Source organism: Macrobrachium nipponense, chromosome 10, assembly GCF_015104395.2.
Source record: "Macrobrachium nipponense isolate FS-2020 chromosome 10, ASM1510439v2, whole genome shotgun sequence".
NCBI classification, from domain to species: domain Eukaryota; kingdom Metazoa; phylum Arthropoda; class Malacostraca; order Decapoda; family Palaemonidae; genus Macrobrachium; species Macrobrachium nipponense.
In genome coordinates this window covers 77,618,378-77,641,714 of record NC_087204.1, presented here as the reverse complement: position 1 = coordinate 77,641,714, position 23,337 = coordinate 77,618,378, and the positions used below count along the sequence as shown (strand labels likewise).

The 23,337-nt window shown below is 39.1% G+C and overlaps 2 protein-coding genes across 3 annotated transcripts in view; one reads left to right on the top strand and one right to left on the bottom strand.

Moving 5' to 3' along the window:
* Positions 1 to 23,337, top strand: part of LOC135223707 (forkhead box protein J1-B-like) — a 196,185-nt gene that overhangs the window by 60,028 nt on the left and 112,820 nt on the right. The window lies entirely within an intron of this gene.
* On the bottom strand, positions 1,180 to 21,389 carry LOC135224009 (uncharacterized). Its single transcript, XM_064262934.1, has 2 exons — positions 21,309 to 21,389; positions 1,180 to 1,812 (listed from the first exon to the last, which is right to left on the bottom strand). The coding sequence occupies exons 1-2, from the start codon at positions 21,387 to 21,389 to the stop codon at positions 1,180 to 1,182; spliced, it is 714 nt and encodes a 237-aa protein (XP_064119004.1).

Here is a 23,337-nt window from a genome sequence, read left to right as displayed (position 1 = left end):
CTTTTGCACAGGGATGTCTCCCAGAAACCCTTTCTTATGCACAGGGATGTCTCCCAGAAACCCTTTCTTATGGACAGGGATGTCTCCCAGATACCCTTTCTTATGGACAGGGATGTCTCCCAGAAACCCTTTCTTATGGACAGGGATGTCTCCCAGATACCCTTTCTTATGGACAGGGATGTCTCCCAGAAACCCTTTCTTATGGACAGGGATGTCTCCCAGAAACCCTTTCTTATGGACAGGGATGTCTCCCAGAAACCCTTTCTTATGCTCAGGGATGTCTCCCAGAAACCCTTTCTAATGCACAGGGATGTCTCCCAGAAACCCTTTCTTATGGACAGGAATGTCTCCCAGAAACCCTTTCTTATGGACAGGAATGTCTCCCAGAAACCCTTTCTTATGGACAGGGATGTCTCCCAGAAACCCTTTCTTATGGACAGGGATGTCTCCCAGAAACCCTTTCTTATGGACAAGGATGTCTCCCGAAACCTTTCTTATGGACAGGGATGTCTCCCAGAAACCCTTTCTTATGGACAGGGATGTCTCCCAGAAACCCTTTCTTATGGACAGGATGTCTCCCAGAAACCCTTTCTTATGGACAGGGATGTCTCCCAGAAACCCTTTCTTATGGACAGGGATGTCTCCCAGAAACCCTTTCTTATGCTCAGGGATGTCTCCCAGAAACCCTTTCTTATGCACAGGGATGTCTCCCAGAAACCCTTTCTTATGGACAGGGATGTCTCCCAGAAACCCTTTCTTGTGCACAGGGATGTCTCCCAGAAACCCTTTCTTATGGACAGGGATGTCTCCCAGAAACCCTTTCTTATGGACAGGGATGTCTCCCAGAAACCCTTTCTTATGGACAGGGATGTCTCCCAGAAACCCTTTCTTATGGACAGGGATGTCTTCCAGAATCCCTTTCTTATACACAGGGATGTCTCCCAGAAACCCTTTCTTATGGACAGGGATGTCTCCAAGGATCTCTTTCTTATGGACAGGGATGTCTCCCAGAATCCGTTTCTTATGGACAGGGATGTCTCCCAGGATCTTTTTCTTATGGACAGGGATGTCTCCCAGAAACCCTTTCTTATGCACAGGGATGTCTCCCAGAATCCCTTTCTTATGCACAGGGATGTCTCCCAGGATCTCTTTCTTGTGGACAGGGATGTCTCCCGGGATCTATTTCTTATGGACAGGGATGTCTCTCAGAATCCCTTTCTTATGGACAGGGATGTCTCCCAGAATCCCTTTTTTATGGACAGGGATGTCTCCCAGAATCCCTTTCTCATGGAAAGGGATGTCTCCCTGGATCTCTTTCTTATGGACAGGGATGTCTCCCAGGATCTCTTTCTTATGGACAGGGATGTCTCCCAGGATCTCTTCCTTATGGACAGGGATGTCTCCCAGGATCTCTTTCTTATGGACAGGGATGTCTCCCAGGATCTCTTTCTTGTGGACAGAGATGTCTACCAGAAACACTTTCTTATGGACAGGGATGTCTCTCAGAAACACTTTCTTATGGACAGGGATGTCTCCCAGAAACCCTTTCTTATGGAAAGGGATGTCTCCCAGGATCTCTATCTTATGGACAGGGATGTCTCCCAGAATCCCTTTTTTTTGGACAGGGATGTCTCCCAGAAACCCTTTCTTATGGACAGGGTTATCTCCCAGGATCTCTTTTTTGTGGACAGGGATGTCTCCCAGAAACCCTTTCTTATGGACAGGGATGTCTCCCAGAAACCCTTTCTTATGCACAGGGATATCTCCCAGGATCTCCTTCTTGTGGACAGGGATGTCTCCCAGAAACCCTTTCTTAGGGACAGGGATTTCTCCCAGAAACCTTTCATAGGGACAGGGATGTCTCTCAGAAAATCTTTCTTATGCACAGGGATGTGTCCCAGAAACCTTTCTTAGGGACAGGGATGTCTTCCAGAAACCCTTTCTTATGGATAGGGATGTCTTCCAGAAACCCTTTCTTATGCACAGGGATGTCTCCCAGAAACCCTTTCTTATGGATAGGGATATTTCCCAGGATCTCTTTCTTGTGGACAGGGATGTCTCCCAGAAACCCTTTCTTATGGACTGGGATGTCTCCCAGAAACCCTTTCTTATGGACAGGGATGTCTCTCAGAAACCCTTTCTTATGGACAGGGATGTCTCCCAGAGACCCTTTCGTGTGGAAGAGATGTCTCCCGTATACCCTTCTCGCATCAACTGAGATGTCTCCCAAAACCCATTTTCTCACGGAAAAGATTAGTCTTGCGCAAATACCGTCTGAATATATGTAGACATTTATAGGCCGCTAGCGCTGAATACCTTATATACCTTTTTTTTTTTCATGAGAATAAAACCGTCTTATCTACTGCGAAAAGAAAAACGAGGACTCCGCCGCTCTCAATAGAATAGCCGACCGGAAAAAGGTGGCATAAGAGGGACGAAAACAAGGGAAATAAAAAAAAATAAAATAAAAATAAAAATGAGAAAAAAAGAAAACCGTGAACATGCTTTGACGTCACTATCGCTTTCATGAGAACCATTCCCACACGTCAAGAATCCTCGACTTTTTTTCTATACACACATAAACACACACCCGGGCATGCTTATAATACATTTTCATGCACATATGACACATGCACTCTCACGTGTTCATATACTAATATAGAGAGATAAATGCATGGAAGAAGTGGTAAGGTGATTCAGTGGTTAATGGTGACGGCGTTGAACTCGAATGGGCACAATCTCAGGTTCGATTCCAGATTGAGCCGAAAGGCTCCTTTTTTATTTATTTATTTTTTTTTTCATTTTATTTAAATCAAACTTCTCCTTTGCTAACAAATGTATATTTCATTGCTCATCATTCATCTATCTTGATAATTTGACAGATATGCATTTCGAAATGCGATATATGTTGGTGCGTGTTTCTTTGGAAGCTTATCTGTTTGTTCGACGTTGATGAGTGTTTGTTTGAATACTTATTTTTTTGTTCGAGAGAGGCTGACATTTCTACTATGCGCCTAGTGTTATCGCAATGGCTTCGATTTTATTAATCGATTTATATATCAAGATTATTTACTTATGCAAATAAGCTCGTTTGTTGTGTTGCTTCATTCGAGTCATATTCTTTGTTTCATCGGAATTTTAGTTAACTTAGTTCATATTCTAGTGTTGTTATGTATGTAAGTCAGCGGCCTTTGTGGCTTCTGTCATTCAAATAAATTCACAATTTTTGATAAAAATAATAAGCTCTGTTTTTCATAAATCTAATTCAATGGAATTTTTCTCATTTGTTTCGGAAGCTTTATCAACGTGAGATCTTTAAAAAAAAAATTTAAAAAAAAATTTTAATTATAGATAGTCCGGCTAGGCGATCAAAAAGTAAAATTCTACTTTGGGGGATTAGATCTTTGAATAACACGCAAAAGTGCGGTCAATTATTGTTTTTTTTTTTTTTTTTTTTTTTTTTTTGGCGATACCACGAAGAGAAAAAGAAATCAATCATCGAATATGTTATTCTGAGCTGGACGTTTTTCGTCCCAGGGAAAGTTTTATTGGGTTTCAAATCGCTTCCAATGATTCAGGGGAAAAGTTCTCCTTAATGAATCGTTATTTGTTATGGAAACATCTGGCCGTTTTCTCTCTCTCTCTCTCTCTCTCTCTCTCTCTCTCTCTCTCTCTCTCTCTCTCATTATCTACTTCTTCGTTGCTTGCTTCTTTGCGTTTTGGCGATCTCTCTCTCTCTCTCTCTCTCTCGTAAGTAGCCATCTTGCTTGGTGAGTCGTACCCGCGTGAAGTCAGATTAATCAACAGATATCACAAGTTTAACATACGACTAGAATTTGAGAAATATCTAGAAGTGTTCGTGAACTATCGGTGATAAGATTAGTGTGAAAATAGTAGGATAAAGCGTCTTCTAAGTTAGTTTATCAAGTGTAATACTATAAATCAGAACAAGATGGCAGTAAGTTCCAACTGCGGGAAGAGGTGGCGTAATTTGGCGTGTCTAGCGATTCGCAATACGATGAGGTAGCAGGAAGGGAACTGGCATTTCTCATCTATGAAATCAGCAACAGTCCTAACCAAAAAGATACAAAAGCATTCATAGATATATTAGAAGGATATAATCCTTCAAACTGGAACAAATCTAATGAAAACATCTTGAAAATAATTGAAGTTCCAAATAAAATCCAAGTGGTCAAGAGACTCATAAAGAAAATATACATAAACCAACATATTCCGACAAAGAAAATGAATAAGGTGAATCTTGTGAATATCCTAATTGATGCATTAGGAAAAAGAATGCCAAAAGCATGCAAACTGTGTAAGGTTTGGTATAGCATAGTCAATCCACAAAACCTAATCAGAAAATGTGCTGCATGCAACATTCCGACCCATCCACAGTGTGCTGAGTAATACAAGATTTGAGAAAAGATACAAGAATTTTTTTGTTCAACATGTCTATCATGGATAGACAATGTTATTAAATCAAGATTGAATGTACAAATAGTTGAGGATGAAGAAGAGAGAAGAGGAAGAAGAAGAAAGAAGAGAAGAGGAAAACGGAAGAGAAGTAAACAAAAATGAAATGACACGAAAAAAATAAGGAAAACAAAAGAACAAGATAAAAGTATGGATGCAGAGATACTCATTGATACTACATGAGGCGGTAAATAAGCAGCATACCTACGAAGAAATAATTACGATATGACAACAGAAAAGCAAATCCCGAAGAGGCTCTACCCAGATCTATACAATAACGGGAAAGAGGAAAAAATAGACAAGAAAGACAAAATCTGCAACCTTTTGAAAAGAGGGAATTACAGATTTGGAGAAAGATGTTACTACAAACATCCTAAGATATGTCAAAACTATGAAATATATGGTAAATGTGCATACTTAGATGGATATGGGATGATTGCAGAGATCTGCATCCAAAAATATGTAAAAACCTAAAAGAAGGAAAAGATGTAAGTTCGACCAAAAAATGCAAATATATGCACCCTGTAGCCATGAATCATAATCAAATAAATAACCAACCAAGTAATAAAATCCAAAATAAGAAAGAAACAAATAAAGAGAGAAATCAAGAATATCAGGTAAAAGAGAAAAGCAAACCACCAATGAGATATGCAGAGTGTCAGCAAAAAAATTTCAAAGCATCAGCTCCGAAATTCTACTCAAGAGATAATAACTGTATTATGCAAGAGGATATTGCAGAAACGGAGAAAATTGCAGATTTCAGACACAAAATTAATAATTATGATGAAGGAAGATCAAATATTATGGAAAAGTTTGGATTTTTTAATGTCAGAATTTCTGGAAATGAAAAAAAGAACAACATACCAGAACAGGAAAGAGACATGGAAAATCCTTATTACTACCAGTATTAAATGAAGGAGAAAAACACGCAAACCATCATAGTGATGAATGCGCAGGGTTTAGTTTACGAGTAACTCAAAAAGAAAAATAGAGTACTTAGAAGAACTAACCCAAAAAATGAAAAGAAAATAGATATAATGAATATAAGTGAAACCTGGTATTCCCAAGAGACTGGGAATGATGATCAAATAAAAGGGTTCCAAACTTATAGATCAGATAGAAAAAATAGGAATCAAGGGGACCGCAATATATGGGAAAGACAAAAAACAAGGAAAAATATATGAGAAATATAGTAACTCAGAATGTGAACTAATAGCGGTAGAATTTGAATCTGAAAAATTGATGAACATAGTATATATAGACCTCCTAATACTAAAGAGTTTGACTTAATAATTGAAAAATTGGATGATATATGTAGAAATCACAAGGACTGGACTATTCTCCATATGGTGGGACTTCAACTTTCCTTTCGTAGAATGGAAAGAACGAATAGGAGATTGTGGTTGTACTTATACATATAAAAAAGAGAGTAATAGTAGTGCAGAAGATAAGAGGCAATTTGAAAAGCTATTAGATATGCTACTAGAATACAACATTCAACAAATAAATCACCTGCCAACAAGAAAGGAAAATACCTTAGACCTAGTATTTGTGAACGAGATGAATTATGTTAAAGAAATAATAGTTTATAATGCGAATATTTCAGACCATAATGTCATAGAATTAACAGTTCATTCCAAAGCAAGTGAAAATAGAGATAAGCAAGAAATGAAAAAGTGGGAAGGATATGGAAAATACAACTTCTACAGTAAAAATATAAAAATGGTCAGAAATTTAATGAAGAATTAAAACAAAGATTGGATAACATTTTCGTAAAAAAGTGAATGACATAAAGGTAAATACGGAGATATTATATAAAATATTGGAGAAAATAGTGGAAAAATATATACCGAAGAAGAAAAGTAAACATCATTCATGCATACCAAGAGACAGAAGGATCTTGTTCCAGAAAATCAGAAAGTGGAAAAAAGGTCTTGCAAAAGAAAATATTGCATGGAAAGTTATAGAACTAAAAAGTAAGATAGAAAATGCAGAACAAAAGATTATACAATCAAAAGAAAATGAAAAACGGGACTTGGAAGAAAAAACCCTATTAAATATCAAGCAAAAACCCCAAGCTATTATACTCATATGCGAAGAAGATGAATAAAAGAAGAATAGAAATAGGCCCTCTGAGAATTGAAGGGAGATTAACGAATGAAAAAAAGAAATTTGCAACATACTGGCAGAACGATATAGAGAGAACCCCCTAGAATAGATAATGAAGATAATGATATAGAAGTAAGGGATGAAAATAGTGAAATATTTAGCTGACATAGATATTAATGAAGCTGATATTGTGCAGGCTATTAATGAAATTAAAAATGGAGCTGCTGCAGGGCCTGATGGAATTCCTGCTATTTTGTTAAAGAAAGTAGTTCATTCTATCGCAAGCCACTTGCAATATTATTAAGACAAAGTGTAGATACAGGCAAGATTTATGATGAGCACAAATTAGCATATATTACCCCTACTTTCAAAAGTGGATCAAGACTAGAGGCAAGTAATTATAGGCCTGTGAGTCTAACATCACATATTATGAAAGTGTATGAAAGGGTAATGAAGAAAAATATTATGAAACATTTAATAAAAAATAATTTGTTTAATAAAGGACAACATGGTTTCGTACCCGGAAAAGTACACAAACCCAACTGTTAGTCCACCGTGAGAACATATTCAAAAATATGAAAAGCGGAAATGAAACAGATGTGGTTTATTTAGACTTTGCCAAAAGCTTTTGATAAAGTAGACCATAATATATTAGAAGAAAATTAGAAAAAAACACAATATCGTGGATAAAGTAGGAAGATGTTAAAAGAAAAAAATTTTACACAACAGAAAACAGATAGTTATTGCAAACGACGAGAAATCGGATGAAGTCAAGGTAATATCCGGGGTGCCGCAAGGTACGGTGTTTAGCTGCAATACTGTTGGTTATTATGATTGAAGACATAGACCAATAACTGTGAAGGATTCGGTAGTGAGTAGTTTCGCAGATGACACAAGAATAAGTAGAGAATACTTGTGATGAAGTAGGAACGCTCTACAAAGAGACCTTAACAAAGTATTGATTGGGCAGAGGTAAATAGGATGTATTTAACTCTGATAAATTTGAATCATAAATTATGGAGACAGAGAAAGAAAGCTATATGCATATAAGGGACCTAATAATGAGACCATCACAAATAAGGGAAGCAGTTAAAGACCTTGGTGTGATGATGAATAGGAACATGTTATGCAATGATCAAATAGCAACTCTGTTGGCAAAATGGTAAAGCAAAAATGGGAATGTTGTTACGGCACTTCAAACAAGAAAAGCTGAACACATGATTTATGCTTTAATAAAACATATGTTCGTAGTCCACTTTGAATATTGCAATATGATATGTAACCCACACTATCAAAAGGATATTGCACAAATAGAGAGTGTACAAAGGTCCTTTACAGCTAGAATAGAAGAAGTTAAGGACCTAGACTACTGGGAAAGACTACAATTCTTAAAATTATATAGTCTAGAAAGGAGAAGAGAACGCTACATGATAATTCAGGCATGGAAACAGATAGAAGGAATAGCAGAAAATATCATGGAACTAAAAATATCAGAAAGAGCAAGCAGAGGTAGATTAATAGTGCCCAAAACTATACCAGGAAAAATAAGGAAAGCACACAGGACATTAATCCACTACGCACCAGCATCGATAATGCGCGTCTATTCAATGCGTTGCCAGCTCATCTGAGGAATATATCAGGAGTGAGCGTAGTTGTGTTTAAGAATAAGCTCGACAAATATCTAAACTGCATCCCAGACCATCCAAGATTGGAAGATGCAAAATATACCGGAAGATGTACTAGCAACTCTCTGGTAGACATTAGAGGTGCCTCACACTGAGGGACCTGGGGCAACCCGAACAAGATGTAAGGTCTGTAAGGTCTGTAAGGTCTCTCTCTCTCTCTCATTATCCTCTTAGTCATTACTTCTCTTTTGTATTTTAGCGACCTCTCTCTCTCTCTCTCTCTCTCTCTCTCTCTCTCTCTCTCTCTCTCATTATCCTCTTGGTCATTACTTCTCTTTTGTATTTTAACGACCTCTCTCTCTCTCTCTCTCTCTCTCTCTCTCTCTCTCTCTCTCTCTCTCTCTTATCTACATCTTCATTGCTTGCTTCTTTGCGTTTTGGCGACCTCTCTCTCTCTCTCTCTCTCTCTCTCTCATCTCCCTCCTCTCTCTCTCTCTCATTATCCTCTTATTCATTACTTCTCTCTTGTATTTTAGCGCCTCTCTCTCTCTCATCTCTCTCACGATCTCATCTCATCTCTCTCTCTCTTCTCTCTCTTCGCTCTCATTATCTACTTCTTCATTGCTTGCTTCTTAGCGTTTTTTGACAACATCTCTTCTTCTCTCTCTCTCTCTCTCTCTCTCTCTCTCTCCTTCTTCATTGCTTGCTTCTTTGTGTTTTGGCGATCTCTCTCTCTCTCTCTCTCTCTCTCTCTCTCTCTCAATATCTACTTCATTGCTTGCTTCTTTGCGTTTTCTCTCTCTCTCTCTCTCTCTCATTATCCTCATGGTCATCACTTCTTTTTTGCATTTTAGCGACCTCTCTCTCGCTTTCTTTTTCTCTCTCTCTCCTTCTTCATTGCTTGCTACTTTGCGTTTTGGCGATCTCTCTCTCTCTCTCTCCCTGCTATTTTGTTAAAGAAAGTAGTTCATTCTATCGCAAAGCCACTTGCAATATTATTAAGACAAAGTGTAGATACAGGAACAAGATTTATGATGAGCACAAATTAGCATATATCACCCCTACTTTCAAAAGTGGATCAAGACTAGAGGCAAGTAATTATTAGCCCTGTGAGTCTAACATCACATATTATGAAAGTGTATGAAAGGGTAATGAAGAAAAATATTATGAAACTTTAATAAAAAATAATTTGTTTAATATAGGACAACATGGTTTCGTACCCGGAAAAAGTACACAAACCCAACTGTTAGTCCACCGTGAGAACATATTCAAAAATATGAAAAGCGGAAATGAAACAGATGTGGTTTATCTAGACTTTGCAAAAGCTTTTGACAAAGTAGACCATAATATATTAGCAAAGAAAATTAGAAAACACAATATCGTAGATAAAGTAGGAAGATGGTTAAAAGAATTTTTACACAACAGAAAACAGATAGTTATTGCAAACGATGAGAAATCGGATGAAACCAAGGTAATATCCGGTGCGCCACAAGGTACGATGTTAGCTGCAATACTGTTTGTTATTATGATTGAAGACATAGACAGTAATGTTAAGGATTCGGTAGTGAGTAGTTTCGCTGATGACACAAGAATAAAGTAGAGAAATTACTCGTGATGAAGATAGGAACGCTCTACAAAGAGACCTTAACAAAGTATATGATTGGGCAGAGGAAAATAGGATGGTATTTAACTCTGATAAATTTGAATCAATAAATTATGGAGACAGAGAAGGAAAGCTATATGCATATAGGGGACCTAATAATGAAACAATCACAAATAAGGAAGCAGTTAAAGACCTTGGTGTGATGATGAATAGGAACATGTTATGCAATAATCAAATAGCAATTCTGTTGGCAAAATGTAAAGCAAAATGGGAATGTTGTTACTGCACTTCAAAAAACAAAACAAAGCTGAACACATGATTATGCTTTATAAAACATATGTTCGTAGTCCACTTGAATATTGCAATATGATATGGTACCCACACTATCAAAAGGATATTGCACAAATAGAGAGTGTACAAAGGTCCTTTACAGCTAGAATAGAAGAAGTTAAGGACCTTGACTACTGGGAAAGACTACAATCCTTAAAATTATATAGTCTAGAAAGGAGAAGAGAACGCCACATGATAATTCAGGCATGGAAACAGATAGAAGGAATAACAGAAAATATCATGGGACTAAAAATATCAGAAAGAGCAAGCAGAGGTAGATTAATAGTGCCCAAAACGATACCAGGAAAAATAAGGAAAGCACACAGGACATTAATCCACTACGCACCAGCATCGATAATGCAGCGTCTATTCAATGCGTTGCCAGCTCAATTGAGGAATATATCAGGAGTGAGCGTAGATGTGTTTAAGAATAAGCTCGACAAATATCTAAACTGCATCCCAGACCATCCAAGATTAGAAGATGCAAAATATACCGGAAGATGTACTAGCAACTCTCTGGTAGACATTAGAGGTGCCTCACACTGAGGGACCTGGGGCAACCCGAACGAACTGTAAGGTCTGTAAGTAAGGTCTCTCTCTCTCTATCCCTCTCTCTCATTTCCTCTTGGTCATCACTTCTCTTTTGTATCTTAGCGACCTCTCTCTCTCTCTCTCTCTCTCTCATTATCCTCTTATTCATTACTCCTCTTTTGTATTTTAGCGACCTCTCTCTCTCTCTCTCTCTCTCTCTCTCTCTCTCTCTCTCTCTCATTATCCTCTTGGTCATTACTTCTCTTTTGTATTTTAGCGACCTCTCTCTCTCTCTCTCTCTCTCTCTCTCTCATTATCCTCTTGTTCATTGCTGCTCTTTTGTATTTTAGCGACTCTCTCTCTCTCTCTCTCTCTCTCTCTCTCTCTCTCTCTCTCTCTCTCATTATCCTCTTGTTCATTGCTTCTCTTTTGTATTTTAGCGACCCCTCTCTCTCTCTCTCTCTCTCTCTCTCTCTCTCTCTCTCTCTCTCTATCCCTCTCTCTCATTTCCTCTTGGTCATCACTTCTCTTTTGTATTTTAGCGACTCTCTCTCTCTCTCTCTCTCTCTCTCTCTCTCTCTCTCTCTCTCTCTGTGGACGAGTGGGTTGCGTACTTGCCTATCAATCTGGTAACCCGAGTGCGCTTCCCGCTGCTGCCAGTGAGCAACCAGAGGAATTTATTTCTGGTTATTTAGAAATTCATTTCTCGGTATAATGTCGTTCGGATCCCACAATAAGCTGTAAGTGCCGATGCTAGGTAACCAGTTGGTTCCTAGCCACGTGAAAATATCTAATCCTTCGGACCAGCCCTAGAAGAGCTGTTAATCAGCTCAGTAGTCTGGTTAAACTAAGATATACTTATGGGTCTTCAGTATAGAGGAGCGTCACCAAGCAAGATTCTCTCTCTAAATAGTCGTCGCCATAGAAGGTCTTTGCTATAGGAGTCTTCCACTATAGACATCCCTAGATATGAACATTCTGCAAAAGCCTCAGTGGACAGGAGCTGTATCTGTAGGCGTTTTTGCTGTAGAAGGTTTGTACCAAAGAAAGTTTTCTTTATTGGAAGTTGTCTCTATAGAAGGTTATTGTTAAATGTCTCCCCCATAGAGACATTTCATTTTTGGGTCTCGTTGTGAAAGAGGGTTCTCACAATAAATCTTTCCTATGAAATTTTAATCATGAGAAATCATCGCTACAGGGTGTCCTTGCTATAGCCCTTTTCTATGGAAAGTTTTGATTCTTGGAAGCCATTGCTGTATATAGAAGGTCCTGGCTATAATACGTCTTTCCTGTAGAATGGTCGTCTTTGTGGAAGGGCCTGGCGATATATAGGTCTTTCTTGTGGAGAGATTGCTATGCAAGGTCCTATAGTAGATTCACATCAACCGTGCATCTGATGTCCAGGCCATTCCCTTACGACGCTCTTGATTGGCTGTTGATAAGCCATACGTCTTTCAGGAAAAGTGGAACATACATCCTACCTATGTGAACTCTCTCGAGAGACTCAGAGTTTCCAGCCCTGTGATTGGCTTATCAACAGCCAATCAGGAGCGTCGTAAAGGACTGGCCTAGATATCAGATACACTGTTAATGTGAATCTACTATAGCTAAAAGTCTTTCTTGTAAAAAGGTGGTCGCTATAGAGCGTCCTGGCTACAGGCCTTTCCTTTAGAAAGGTCATCACAATAAAGGTCCCTGGCTACAGTTTTTCCTGTAGAGAGGTCATCACTATAGAAGGTTCTGGCTAAGTTTACTTCTGGCTAAGTTTAGTTGAGTTACGACCACAAAGGAAGTATAATGCCCTCGCAGACCCAGCGTAACTTCGAACTTGATCGAATGATCATGTTGCTTAACTTATGATTTAGTGTTTTTTGAATAAAAGAAAAGAAAAAAAAACTCTTAGAAATTCCATCAACATCTTTCTACTCGAAAATCAAAATCATTATTCCTTGGCGAATTCTTTTTAGAAAATTCTTTAGCGAACTTGTCAGAATAATTAGATCGTGAACTTATAATGCAAAAGTTTCAAAAAAAAATTTTGTGAAAGAAAGATATCTATTAATTATTAAAGTTACTGACGTTGAAAATATATTTTTTGAAAATAAATTGTGAAGGCAAACTTCAGAAGTAGGTACAAATTCAACAGATGCATTTTACTGTGCTGAGTAATATGATAAAGGTTCATATTCATATATTATATAACTATTTTTATATACATACACACACGCACGCACACGTACACACACATACGCGCGCGCACACATACGCACATAAATGTATATCTATTTAGATATGTATACCTATATATACGCTATACACATGTATATCTACTAAATGAATATATATATATATATATATATATATATATAATATATATATATATATATATATATATATATATAACACGGTGTCTGTATATGATAGTTTTGTCACTAATTCACACGAGAATTTATAATCCTCTTAAATATCAAGCCACAAACATCCTTAATATCGCCTGACCAATTTAAGAAGATTCACTGACTATGACGACAATCATAATGTAATCTCCTGCACTTGGAGTCCCTCGATTGACGTAAATAGATCCATGACGATAGATTGCGAATATTTCCCTAGCAATTGTTTTGGGTTCCGGCTAAATCATAATGGCTAAATCTGAAATTTGTAGGATATCTATCGGGTAAATATCCTTTCGCGATCGAATTACGAACGGAATTTAGTCTGCTAAGTGACAAAAGTCATATTCGCTAATTTCTTGAAATGCCATGTACAGTCAAGAGTAATAATTCAGCAATAAGAAAATAAACTGCAAATTCCGCGGCTGGAGAAATAATTCGATTGTCAGACTAAAAGCCAAGTTTAATGGAGCTGCAAGAACCCTAATGGAAGGCGGCCGCCTTTTTCTTCCGAATCGAAGACGCTGGAAGATCTACCTGAGTGGAAGAGAACACTAATGAGACGCTGATGGAATCCACTTTAGGAAAGCCCTTATGCCCGATGACAATAACCTATTGAGAGAGAGACAGACTTCAGTTTCCTCTTGAACAGCCAAAGAGACATCTCGTGCACGAGAATGAGAGGCCTCTCATCCGGTGGTCTCAGACTAACGCGAAGACTGAATCTCGTATATGGAAATGGGAAGGTTCTCATCTGGCCATTGCAGATACTCAATATTCCCCGAATGACTGATCAGCGTGAACAACAGTCATTGCTGATCTCAGACTTTAGGAATTCTCTCTCTCTCTCTCTCTCTCTCTCTCTCTCTCTCTCTCTCTCTCTCTCCGTACTACTTGATAATTTATTACCTTACCAGTCTGTGTTTTACCAGACTCAAGATCCTCTATCGTTCCTATCGTCGTAATGACGTAGGTATTTGTACCACCGTCGCTATTAGCATGGATTACAAACAATGGGCTCAGAGAGGCAGTTTATCGAGACAGACTTTGACGTAGAACAAAGGATGCCGAGACATCTGAAGTTCTATGAAATGTACGCCAGGGATATCCTTTGTTTTGCATCTCTGAAATGTTTGTGAGTGCTATCTTTTTTTTCTAGGACATGTGTGTAAGTGCTATCCATTTTTATTTCTATGCAATGTTTATAAGTGCTATCCTATTTTTACTCATATGATATGTGTAAGTGAGTGCTATCCTTTTTTATACTTTTATGAGATATGTGAGTGCTATCCTTTTTTAACTACTATGAATTGTGTAACGAATGCTATCCTTTTTTGACTTCTATGAAATGTGTGAGTGCTATCCTTCTTTTTACTTCTATGAAGTGTGTGAGTGCTATCCTTTTTTGACTTCTATGAAATGTGTAAATGCTATCTTTTTTCTATAAAATGTGTTTATATGTGTGTATCTTTTGTTTACTACTATGAAATGTGTGTAAGTGCTATTTTTTTTACTTATATGAAATGTATGCAAGCGCTATCTATCTTCTTACTACTATGAAATGTGTGTAAGTATGTATAAGATATGTGTTAGGCAGTGTTGTTCGTTTTATTTATTTTATTCACTTCTATGAAATGTATGTAAGTGCTGTATTCTTTTTACGTCTTTGAAATGTATGTAAATGCCGTCTTTCCCTTTACATCTATGAAATCCACGAGTTTGTCCTTGTTTTAACTTCTATGAAGTATATGTAAGTGCTATCTTTTTTTACTGCTATAATATGTATGTAAATGCCATCGTTTTTTACTCTTATGAAATATAAGTAAACGCTATCTTTTTTTGCTTCTGTGAAATGAACGCAAGTGCATCCTTTTTGTAACTTCTATGAAATTTAAGAGAGTGTTTTTTTTTTATTTCTATGAAATGTATGTAAACGCTGTCTTTTTTTAAATTGATGAAATTTATGTAATTTTTTTCTGTGAAATGTCTGCGGGTGTACCCTTTTTTTTTTATTTCTATGAAATGTGTTTGAGTGCTGCCTCTTTTTTTACTTCTATGAACTGTATGTAAATGCATCTATTTTTTTAACTTCTGTGAAATGTACACAAGTCCCCTTTTTTTAAATCTATGAAATTTATGCGAATGGTATCCTTTTTTTAGTCCTATGAAATGTATGTTAAGTGTGTGTTTTTCTTTACTCTGTGAAATGCACACGAGTGTATCCTTTTTTTATTTCTATGAAATGTACGTAAGTGATGGACTCTTTTTACATCTATGAAATGTATGTAAAGGCTATTTTTTAACTTCTATGAAATGTATACAAATGGTATCTTTTTTTAGTTATTTCTACGAAATGTGCGCAAGTGTCTCCTTTTTTTATATCTACGAATAAAGGTCACTCGAGTGGTAGGATATCTTTTTTTGTGTGAATCGTGGCTTTTTTTTATGAAACGTGGGCTTTTTTTAACGAAACCTGGGCTTTTTTTTAATGAGATGTGTGTTTTTTTTTATGAAGCGTGGGTTTTTCTATGAAACAGGCTTTTTTATGAAATGTGAGATTCTTTTTATGAAACATGGACTTTTTTTTTTTAAGAAACGTGGGCTTTTATTATGAAACGTCGGCTTTTTTAAGAAACGAGACCTTTTTTTTAAAGAAAGGTGGGTTTTTTAATGACACGTGGACTTTTTTTTTATGAAACGTTGGTTTTTTATGAAACGTGGGCTTTATTTAATGAGAGGTAGGCTTTTTTTATGAAAGGTAGGTTTTCTATGAAACGTGGGCTTTTTTTTAATGAAAGGTGGGTTTTTTTAATGACACGTGGGCCTTTTTTTGTTGAAAGATGGGCTTTTTATGAAACGTGGGTGTTTTTTATGAGAGGTGGGCATATCAATCCATTAACCGCCACCTGAAAGTTTCGGAATTCTATATCACCAGCGAGGAAATGAAAATGTTGGATGAACGAATAGCAACTTGATCCTGCTAAAGAGGGGCGGTTTGTGGGGCATGGGTGGGGTGGGGGCCGGTTCCCGGGCAGAGAATCACAAGGACATAAGTAACATTTGTTCAGTGGCACAGTAAAACGCAGGAGCGCCTTCCATATTGTATTCGTACTCGGATGACGTTTTTATGGTTTTCAATCTGGACAAAGTGATTGTGTTTTTTTTTTTTTTTTTTTTTTTTTTTTTTTTTTTTGCTTTCATTTGTTTATTCATTTTTTTATCGTTTTATTTTTTTTTACTTGAGTTGTGACGTAGTGCCGCCTTATTTTGTGTATCAGAGGCAACTTTGACTTATCTATTTATATCATTTTTTGTATGTTCTTGCTTTGGCTTATTTCTCGGTTGTCGTTTCAGCTTGATGTTTTTCTAATGTGTGTATATATATATATATATATATATATATATATATATATATATATATATATATATATATATAATATATGTACATAAGTATGTATGTTTATGTGTTTTGTTCTTCATATGTTCTGATTTTTCCTTTCCTTGCAAATATCGACATACGGCCGGTAGAATCTTCCATAGTAAGTTTATCGTATATTTATATATATAATATATATATATATATATATATTATATATATTTATATTTTATATATATATTTACCTTGTCCATAGGTGTGCCTTATACTATTTTTGAATCATTATAATAATAATGATAATCATTTTCACCAACAAGATAGGAGCTGGGTCCAGAGAATAGCAAATAGCAAAACATTCTGTGGTGTATCCTTAAACTAATAAGTCATTTGCATCAGTATTAAATTCTCCAATGCATCGGCAGCGTCATATACTATTCCACGATAATAATAATAATGAATCGTAATCGCAATGATCCGCACGGGTTTTATTGATACGAAACCTCCCATATGAACGCGACTTTATGAGTCTCCCTGGATCCTAAAGAGGCTTAACGATGTCGCACGACAGTTCCGGGAAAGGATCTCTCTCTCTCTCTCTCTGGGAACAATAGGCCTCTTTGTTGACTGGCCGTCGAAACATCCCAAAGTTTTTGATGAGGTAAGTCCCTCCGACGGCGCCGCCCGGCATGCGTCCTTTGTTCTTCTTCGGCGATCCGATGGAGAGGCCCTCCGCTGATTGGCCGAGGGCAAGGAGTGGGCGGAGCCGGAGGTCGAGAGGGGACTGGCTGGCCCAACTATTGCCAAAATAAGTTTAGGGTTCGAGGCGGGGCCTAAGATCCTCGCTTATGGCGAAGATTCGGAGGTCGAAATTTGACGTTTTCGAAAACATAGTAGGTCGCAGGTTTTGGCTGGGTTGGTTTCTTAATGTATGGAAAACTTATACAAGCCGATCTTCCCATTTTTCCAATTTTTCATCCTAGAAAGAAAATGAATTATCCTTTTATTATATTATATCATATTAACAGGGGTGAGAATATATTGTTGTTTTACAGCTTATCTTTATTATTATTATTATTATTATTATTATTATTATTATTATTATTATTATTATCTAGTTTATCTCAGTCATCCTATTCATGCCTAGTTTCCCTAAGATTATGGGTACAATTTCCACTGGTATATCCCATATCCTCCTGAAATGGTCTGAAATTCATTAGCCCTTCATCTCGATCCATTTTCTGTGAATCCCAACTGTTGCTCCTGTGATGTATATCGTTATTTTTTACTCTAAAATTTTGGAATTATAGTTTTATGTATTTATTGTTGGTATATGGGTTAAAATAAGTAATTGTAAAGGAATGTGGGGCGTAATAAAGTTTTAAATTGTCTATGTTGTGAAATCGCGTAATATTGAGCAGTCTTCCGAAACGAAGTCAACGAAAATATGTAAATGAATATTTCAATAGGAAAATGCGTGTATGCTCTAATATTTTGCATAAGATAATACTATTTCATAAAGATCAACTTCAAATTGAAAGATAGGATAAATTAGGTACGTATGGATGAAATATTTTGCCATGTGTTGGTAGTGGGGGGGGGAAAATATTATTGGAACGTCGATCTCGGCGATGTTTGGCAGTCGAAATTTTAATGGTGATATAGACATGGAGGGGCTACTGTGCGAGTCTTTTGAACTTAGTACTAATATCACTCATTTACTGAGCAGTTGCTCTACCTTATACCTCTTGAGCAATTTAGGCCAGGTTACGAAGTGTTCTGTCCCACTGCTCTTTCATCTTGATTCTCTTTACTCTTTGCATGAGCTGGACAGTTAGTGTCTGCCAGCCACTCATTTCTCCTTTCCTTGTCACTTTCGCTGGGAATACGATGTCAGGATACTCGGCTTCCTTTTCTCCACCTATTCGTGCATCCTACAACAACACACGACTGAACCATTCCTTAGAAATAAGACGCAGATTAACTTGAAAGGTCAACTTTCCTCTAATACAGTAGTGAAACGGAACTGAATTTTGCCCACCAATCGTGTTATTGTTTGGAGACATGCTGATGAAGTCACGTCGATGACTCCTATACAGCCCACTGAGCGGGGAGGAAGGTCAGGTACTTGGAGGTCGTCATCCAGCAACTGACTACCACAAACGGCAAGTAACCAGCAGCCCGAGACTGGAGCTATAGAGGCAAACCAGAAGAAAAAGAAATGGACAAGAGAAGAAAATAAGGAAATATGGAGGTATCTGCTACATCAGAACCCGACAAAAAGAAGAGAAATAGCTCCCAGCACCGAGGGACAAGAACACGAACTAAGAGACGATACCACAGGAGACGAAAGGAATGATGAGCTACCAAACAGCGGCACACGAGGAAACACCGAAGATGTAACAGAGACGTCGGAATGGGTGGAAAGATCAGACAATAGATGAAGCCAGATACAGAAAGAACAAAGATCACCTCCATAAAGCCTACAACACAAAGAAACTAGGGGAGAAAACAAGTGAAGTTAATAAAATTATTATTATTATTATTATTATTATTATTATTATTTTGTTAAAGATGATGGCAGCATCAGTGGAATTGATTTTATATATGGTCTTTTCAATTCTTCTTATTATTCTCTTCTCATCAGGGCTGATATTTGCTAATAGCTGGCCGATGTTCATATCTTGGTTAAAGAAATGTTTTCTAAAAATACTAATTTATTGTTATGATAACAAAAGTGATTAACAAATCTTAGTAATGGAATTCCAACGTTTCCAACCGTATCATCGGTTCATTTTCAAGGAAAGGTGAGCGTGAACTGATTGGAATGGGTTGTTGTTGGAGTATTAAGCTGGCTTTATGCCAGCACGGGCTTTAGCTAATGTAGCAGCCCGTAGGTCATTTGAATTATTTTTTAGATGCATTGGTGATTTAAGGATATGAGGCGATCTTTTTATTATGATTTCATGGAATGTGCAGGTGGAATGATATGGATTTCAAAGGTGAAAGGAAAAGTGAATAGGGCAAGGTTACAAACCCCTTTAAACCCTAAGGTACCCATTAGTAGAAGATAAAGATCGATAGTAGCGAGTCCTGGCGAGTCAGAGATAGCCAGTAATGAAATCGAAAAAATTTATAGTCGTAGAAAAACGGAAAAAAAAAAAGCGCAACTCTATGGAGTTCAAGTACCATATTTCACTTGACGAGAAAAAAAAGCAGAGAGGCGTCGATCGTTTAGCAATAGGGAACGACGAAGGAAAAACGAAATATTATCAGTTTTAGAAACAGGATAACAAAAATAAGCGACAGCTTAAGCGGTAGTTAGAGTGACAGTTGAAATATTCGGTCGTTAGACGTGAGGCGGCCGAAAAACGGAGGGGAAAGGAGGATTGTTTAGTAAAAGAAAAGCAGTTAATGCTATAAACAGCACTTTTCATGTAGCTGCGATCTTTATGTTTGAGATTCTGTATCTGAAATCTTCTAACAGGAGGTCATCTGGGAGAATGATCTCTAGGTCCAACGAGCGTGGACGAGCTCAGAGAACAGCTGATGACCACTGTCACTGTCGTTATTGGAGATGGCTCTATTTAAAAATGCCTCAAACTCTCGTAGGTCAGCAGGACTTACCTGATCTGATATTCTCCTACGAGGAAGTATTCGTTACCGACGTTTGCAGTTCTATTTTCTTGTTTGCAGGTCTGAGTTTCGCTGTTTTGCTTAGCTACAAACTCCTCTGTTTGTGTTCCTGCTTCTTTGAAACAAAAAACAGGAGCTACAGTCGTGTCTCGGTCTGCATTTCTTCTTCAACTGCGTCTTCTGTCTGGGTTCCTGCTTCGGCACGAGCAGGAATCGACGTCTTCGGCGATGCAGGGGTTAGGGGGGTAACCTGAGGGGTTGGGGGAGTAGGGGTGGAGGAGGTAGAGGGGCGGGAGTTTGGCGATATGGAGAGGATGAGGGGTGGGGATGTAATGCCGGGATCGAGGAGGTTGGGAGGAAGGTTGGGTGGTTTGTGGTACAGGAGGTAGGTTCGTTCTAGGATCGAACCTGGGGTTGCTGGGAGGTTTCCTGGTCGGTGATGGTTGCCGAGGTCTTGCAGGTGGAGGAGGATGCCCTTCGCCTTCCAAAATCCTCTGCAGCTGACTGGGCATCCCTTAAACCAAGCATGATGTTCTGGCTGCAGTTAGGGCAGGTCGTTTTTTGCAACTGTGTGGCCCTTTTCCTTGTACTTTTTCAAGCACACTTCTGTCTCGTGTTTCGCACTGCACACTCACAGATGTGTTCTGATTTACATTCGTTCTTGTGGTGTCCATACTCTGCACCTTGAGCATCTCAGCGGCTTCTGGTACGAAGGCTTCTGTCTCATAAGTGCCAAGAATCCCAAGGCTGACCCTGGCTGGAATTTGGTTTGGCCCTTGAAGGTCGCTTCTATCTTAAGAGTTTCCTGTCCATCTTTTGCAGTACATCTCTTGGCTTCCATGATGTTGGGAACTCGAGGACTCTTTCGATAGTTATGTATTTGGGCTTTGCATATCATCCCCTGCTTATTTTTGAAGCAGGATCAAGAAGGTGGCACAGGTTGTCTTTCCTCAGTAGTTCAGCAGCTTTTTGGTCCTTGGGAGTAATTTATGAATTCTCCCCTTAAATTCGGTCTGGCTATGAGGTTGGCTTCTGGATATTTTTTCTCGAGGGCCCTGACTGCAGCATATGAAGTCTGGCCCTCTCCCGATAACAAACAGCTTTGAACTTGGGAAGTGCCGGAAATTCCGCAAACTCGCCGTATTCGTGCCGATGTCGTAGGGAGCAGGTTATTATTGGTCGAAATCGGTGGTACAATCTTCTTCTGTTTTCTTCTTCTTCTTCTTCCTTACGGTGGCGAAGCCTTGCTCGTCCTCCAAGGGCGGGTCCTCCCTGGGATTAATACGGGCGACAGGGGTCCTCTTAGAGGCCATACTTGTCAAAATTGTAGGTTTAAAATGACGAGAGTTACGTAACGCGCCTGTGCACGAAAATACGTAACCTGATTGGAATGGGGTCGTTCGGCGGTATTTATTGTGTCCCAGGTGCTCTGTCTGATGGGCGCTGCGTTTTCATTGGCTGAACAGTGGATTAAGTCCCTGAGTCAAGCCGTCTTGCAGAGGTGGAAGCTCGCACTGCTCTCGCGTGCGGACGCTGGAGACTGGGAGCATAGATTGGGCAGGGGCACCTGATTGGTCCGTTCGATCGGCTCTATGGTGCCGGCGGGCAGCGCCCTACGTGCCACCGTCGGAGGAGTGAAGTCTCTTGAGTGGTGTTAAGGCTGGGTCTCTCCTTCCGATGTGTAGGGCCTCTAAGAGGCGGAGCGACGGGGTGGTCTGCTGCCTTATCGATAATACCAATATTAGGAATAATGTCCTTCCGAGTTATCCTGGTATTGTGGACGTTTTTTGCATGATTATGGATGGCGCCTTCCTGAGCGTGGCAGGATATCCTCTTGGAAAATCGCATCTTTGTCATACCAATGTAGGCGCCCGGGGCATTCCCGGACAGGGCATTTGTATTGGTAGACAACAAGTTAGTTTCTTGAGAGGGTCCTGCATCACAGGGGCTGGGTTGTTTTTTCATAATCAGGCCACTGGTCTTCTTGCTTTTATAGTAAATGATCAATTTTACTTTTTTCGCAGGGTCCGTGGGGGAGACATTCCTTTCGATGATGTTACGAAGGGCTCGTTCATCCTCTTTGTATTTCTTGTGAAATGCTCCCTTGTAAAGAGAGTGACGTCTTCAAGGGCGACGGGGCGAGGCTCCTGCTGGTACCACTTATCGATGTTTCTGCGAATGGCTTTTTCGATGTCCCGGTTGGAATACCCGTTGTTAATTAGAACTTGGGCAACACGTTCTAATTCAGTGTGCGTGTCCTTCCACGAAGAGCAGTGTGAGAGAGCTCTCTTGATGAAGGCGCTGATTGCAGTGCGTTGTATCTCTCTGGACACTCGCTCTCGCCGTTCAGGCACATGCCCAGGTTCGTGGTTTCGTATACACTTGTGTTACGAAGCGTTCTTCTTGTTGCCCGACGATATATTGACGACACCTTCATCAGTGCCAACACGGTGGAAGAAATAGAGCGCCTGCGACAAGCCTTCCACGACCACAGCAGACTCAACTTCACCATCGAGCATTGCCGTGACCGTCGCCTCCCCTTCCTTGACGTTCTCGTCGGGCAACAAGAAGAACGCTTCGTAACACAAGTGTATACGAAACCCACGAACCTGGGCATGTGCCTGAACGGCGAGAGCGAGTGTCCAGAGAGATACAAACGCACTGCAATCAGCGCCTTCATCAAGAGAGCTCTTCTCACACTGCTCTTCGTGAAGGACACGCACACTGAAATTAGAACGTGTTGCCCAAGTTCTAATTAATTCAACGGGTATTCCAACCGGGACATCGAAAAAGCCATTCGCAGAAACATCGATAAGTGGTACCAGCAGGAGCCTCGCCCCGTCGCCCTTGAAGACGTCACTCTCTTTTACAAGGGAGCATTTCACAAGAAATACAAAGAGGATGAACGAGCCCTTCGTAACATCATCGAAAGGAATGTCTCCCCCACGGACCCTGCGAAAAAAGTAAAATTGATCATTTACTATAAAAGCAAGAAGACCAGTGGCCTGATTATGAAAAACAACCCAGCCCCTGTGATGCAGGACCCTCTCAAGAAAACTAACGTTGTCTACCAATACAAATGCCCTGTCCGGGAATGCCCCGGGCGCCTACATTGGTATGACAAAGATGCGATTTTCCAAGAGGATATCCTGCCACGCTCAGGAAGGCGCCATCCATAATCATGCAAAAAACGTCCACAATACCAGGATAACTCGGAAGGACATTATTCCTAATATTGGTATTATCGATAAGGCAGCAGAC

Bases quoted from the DNA above. Each gene is read 5' to 3' on its own strand.
- LOC135224009 (XM_064262934.1), bottom strand. From the start codon at position 21,389: ATGGCCTCTAAGAGGACCCCTGTCGCCCGTATTAATCCCAGGGAGGAC. The intron at 1,813-21,308 runs GTAAGGAAGAAG...CCTGTCCCTAAG, and splicing joins ACGAGCAAGGCTTCGCCACC to AAAGGGTTTCTGGGAGACAT.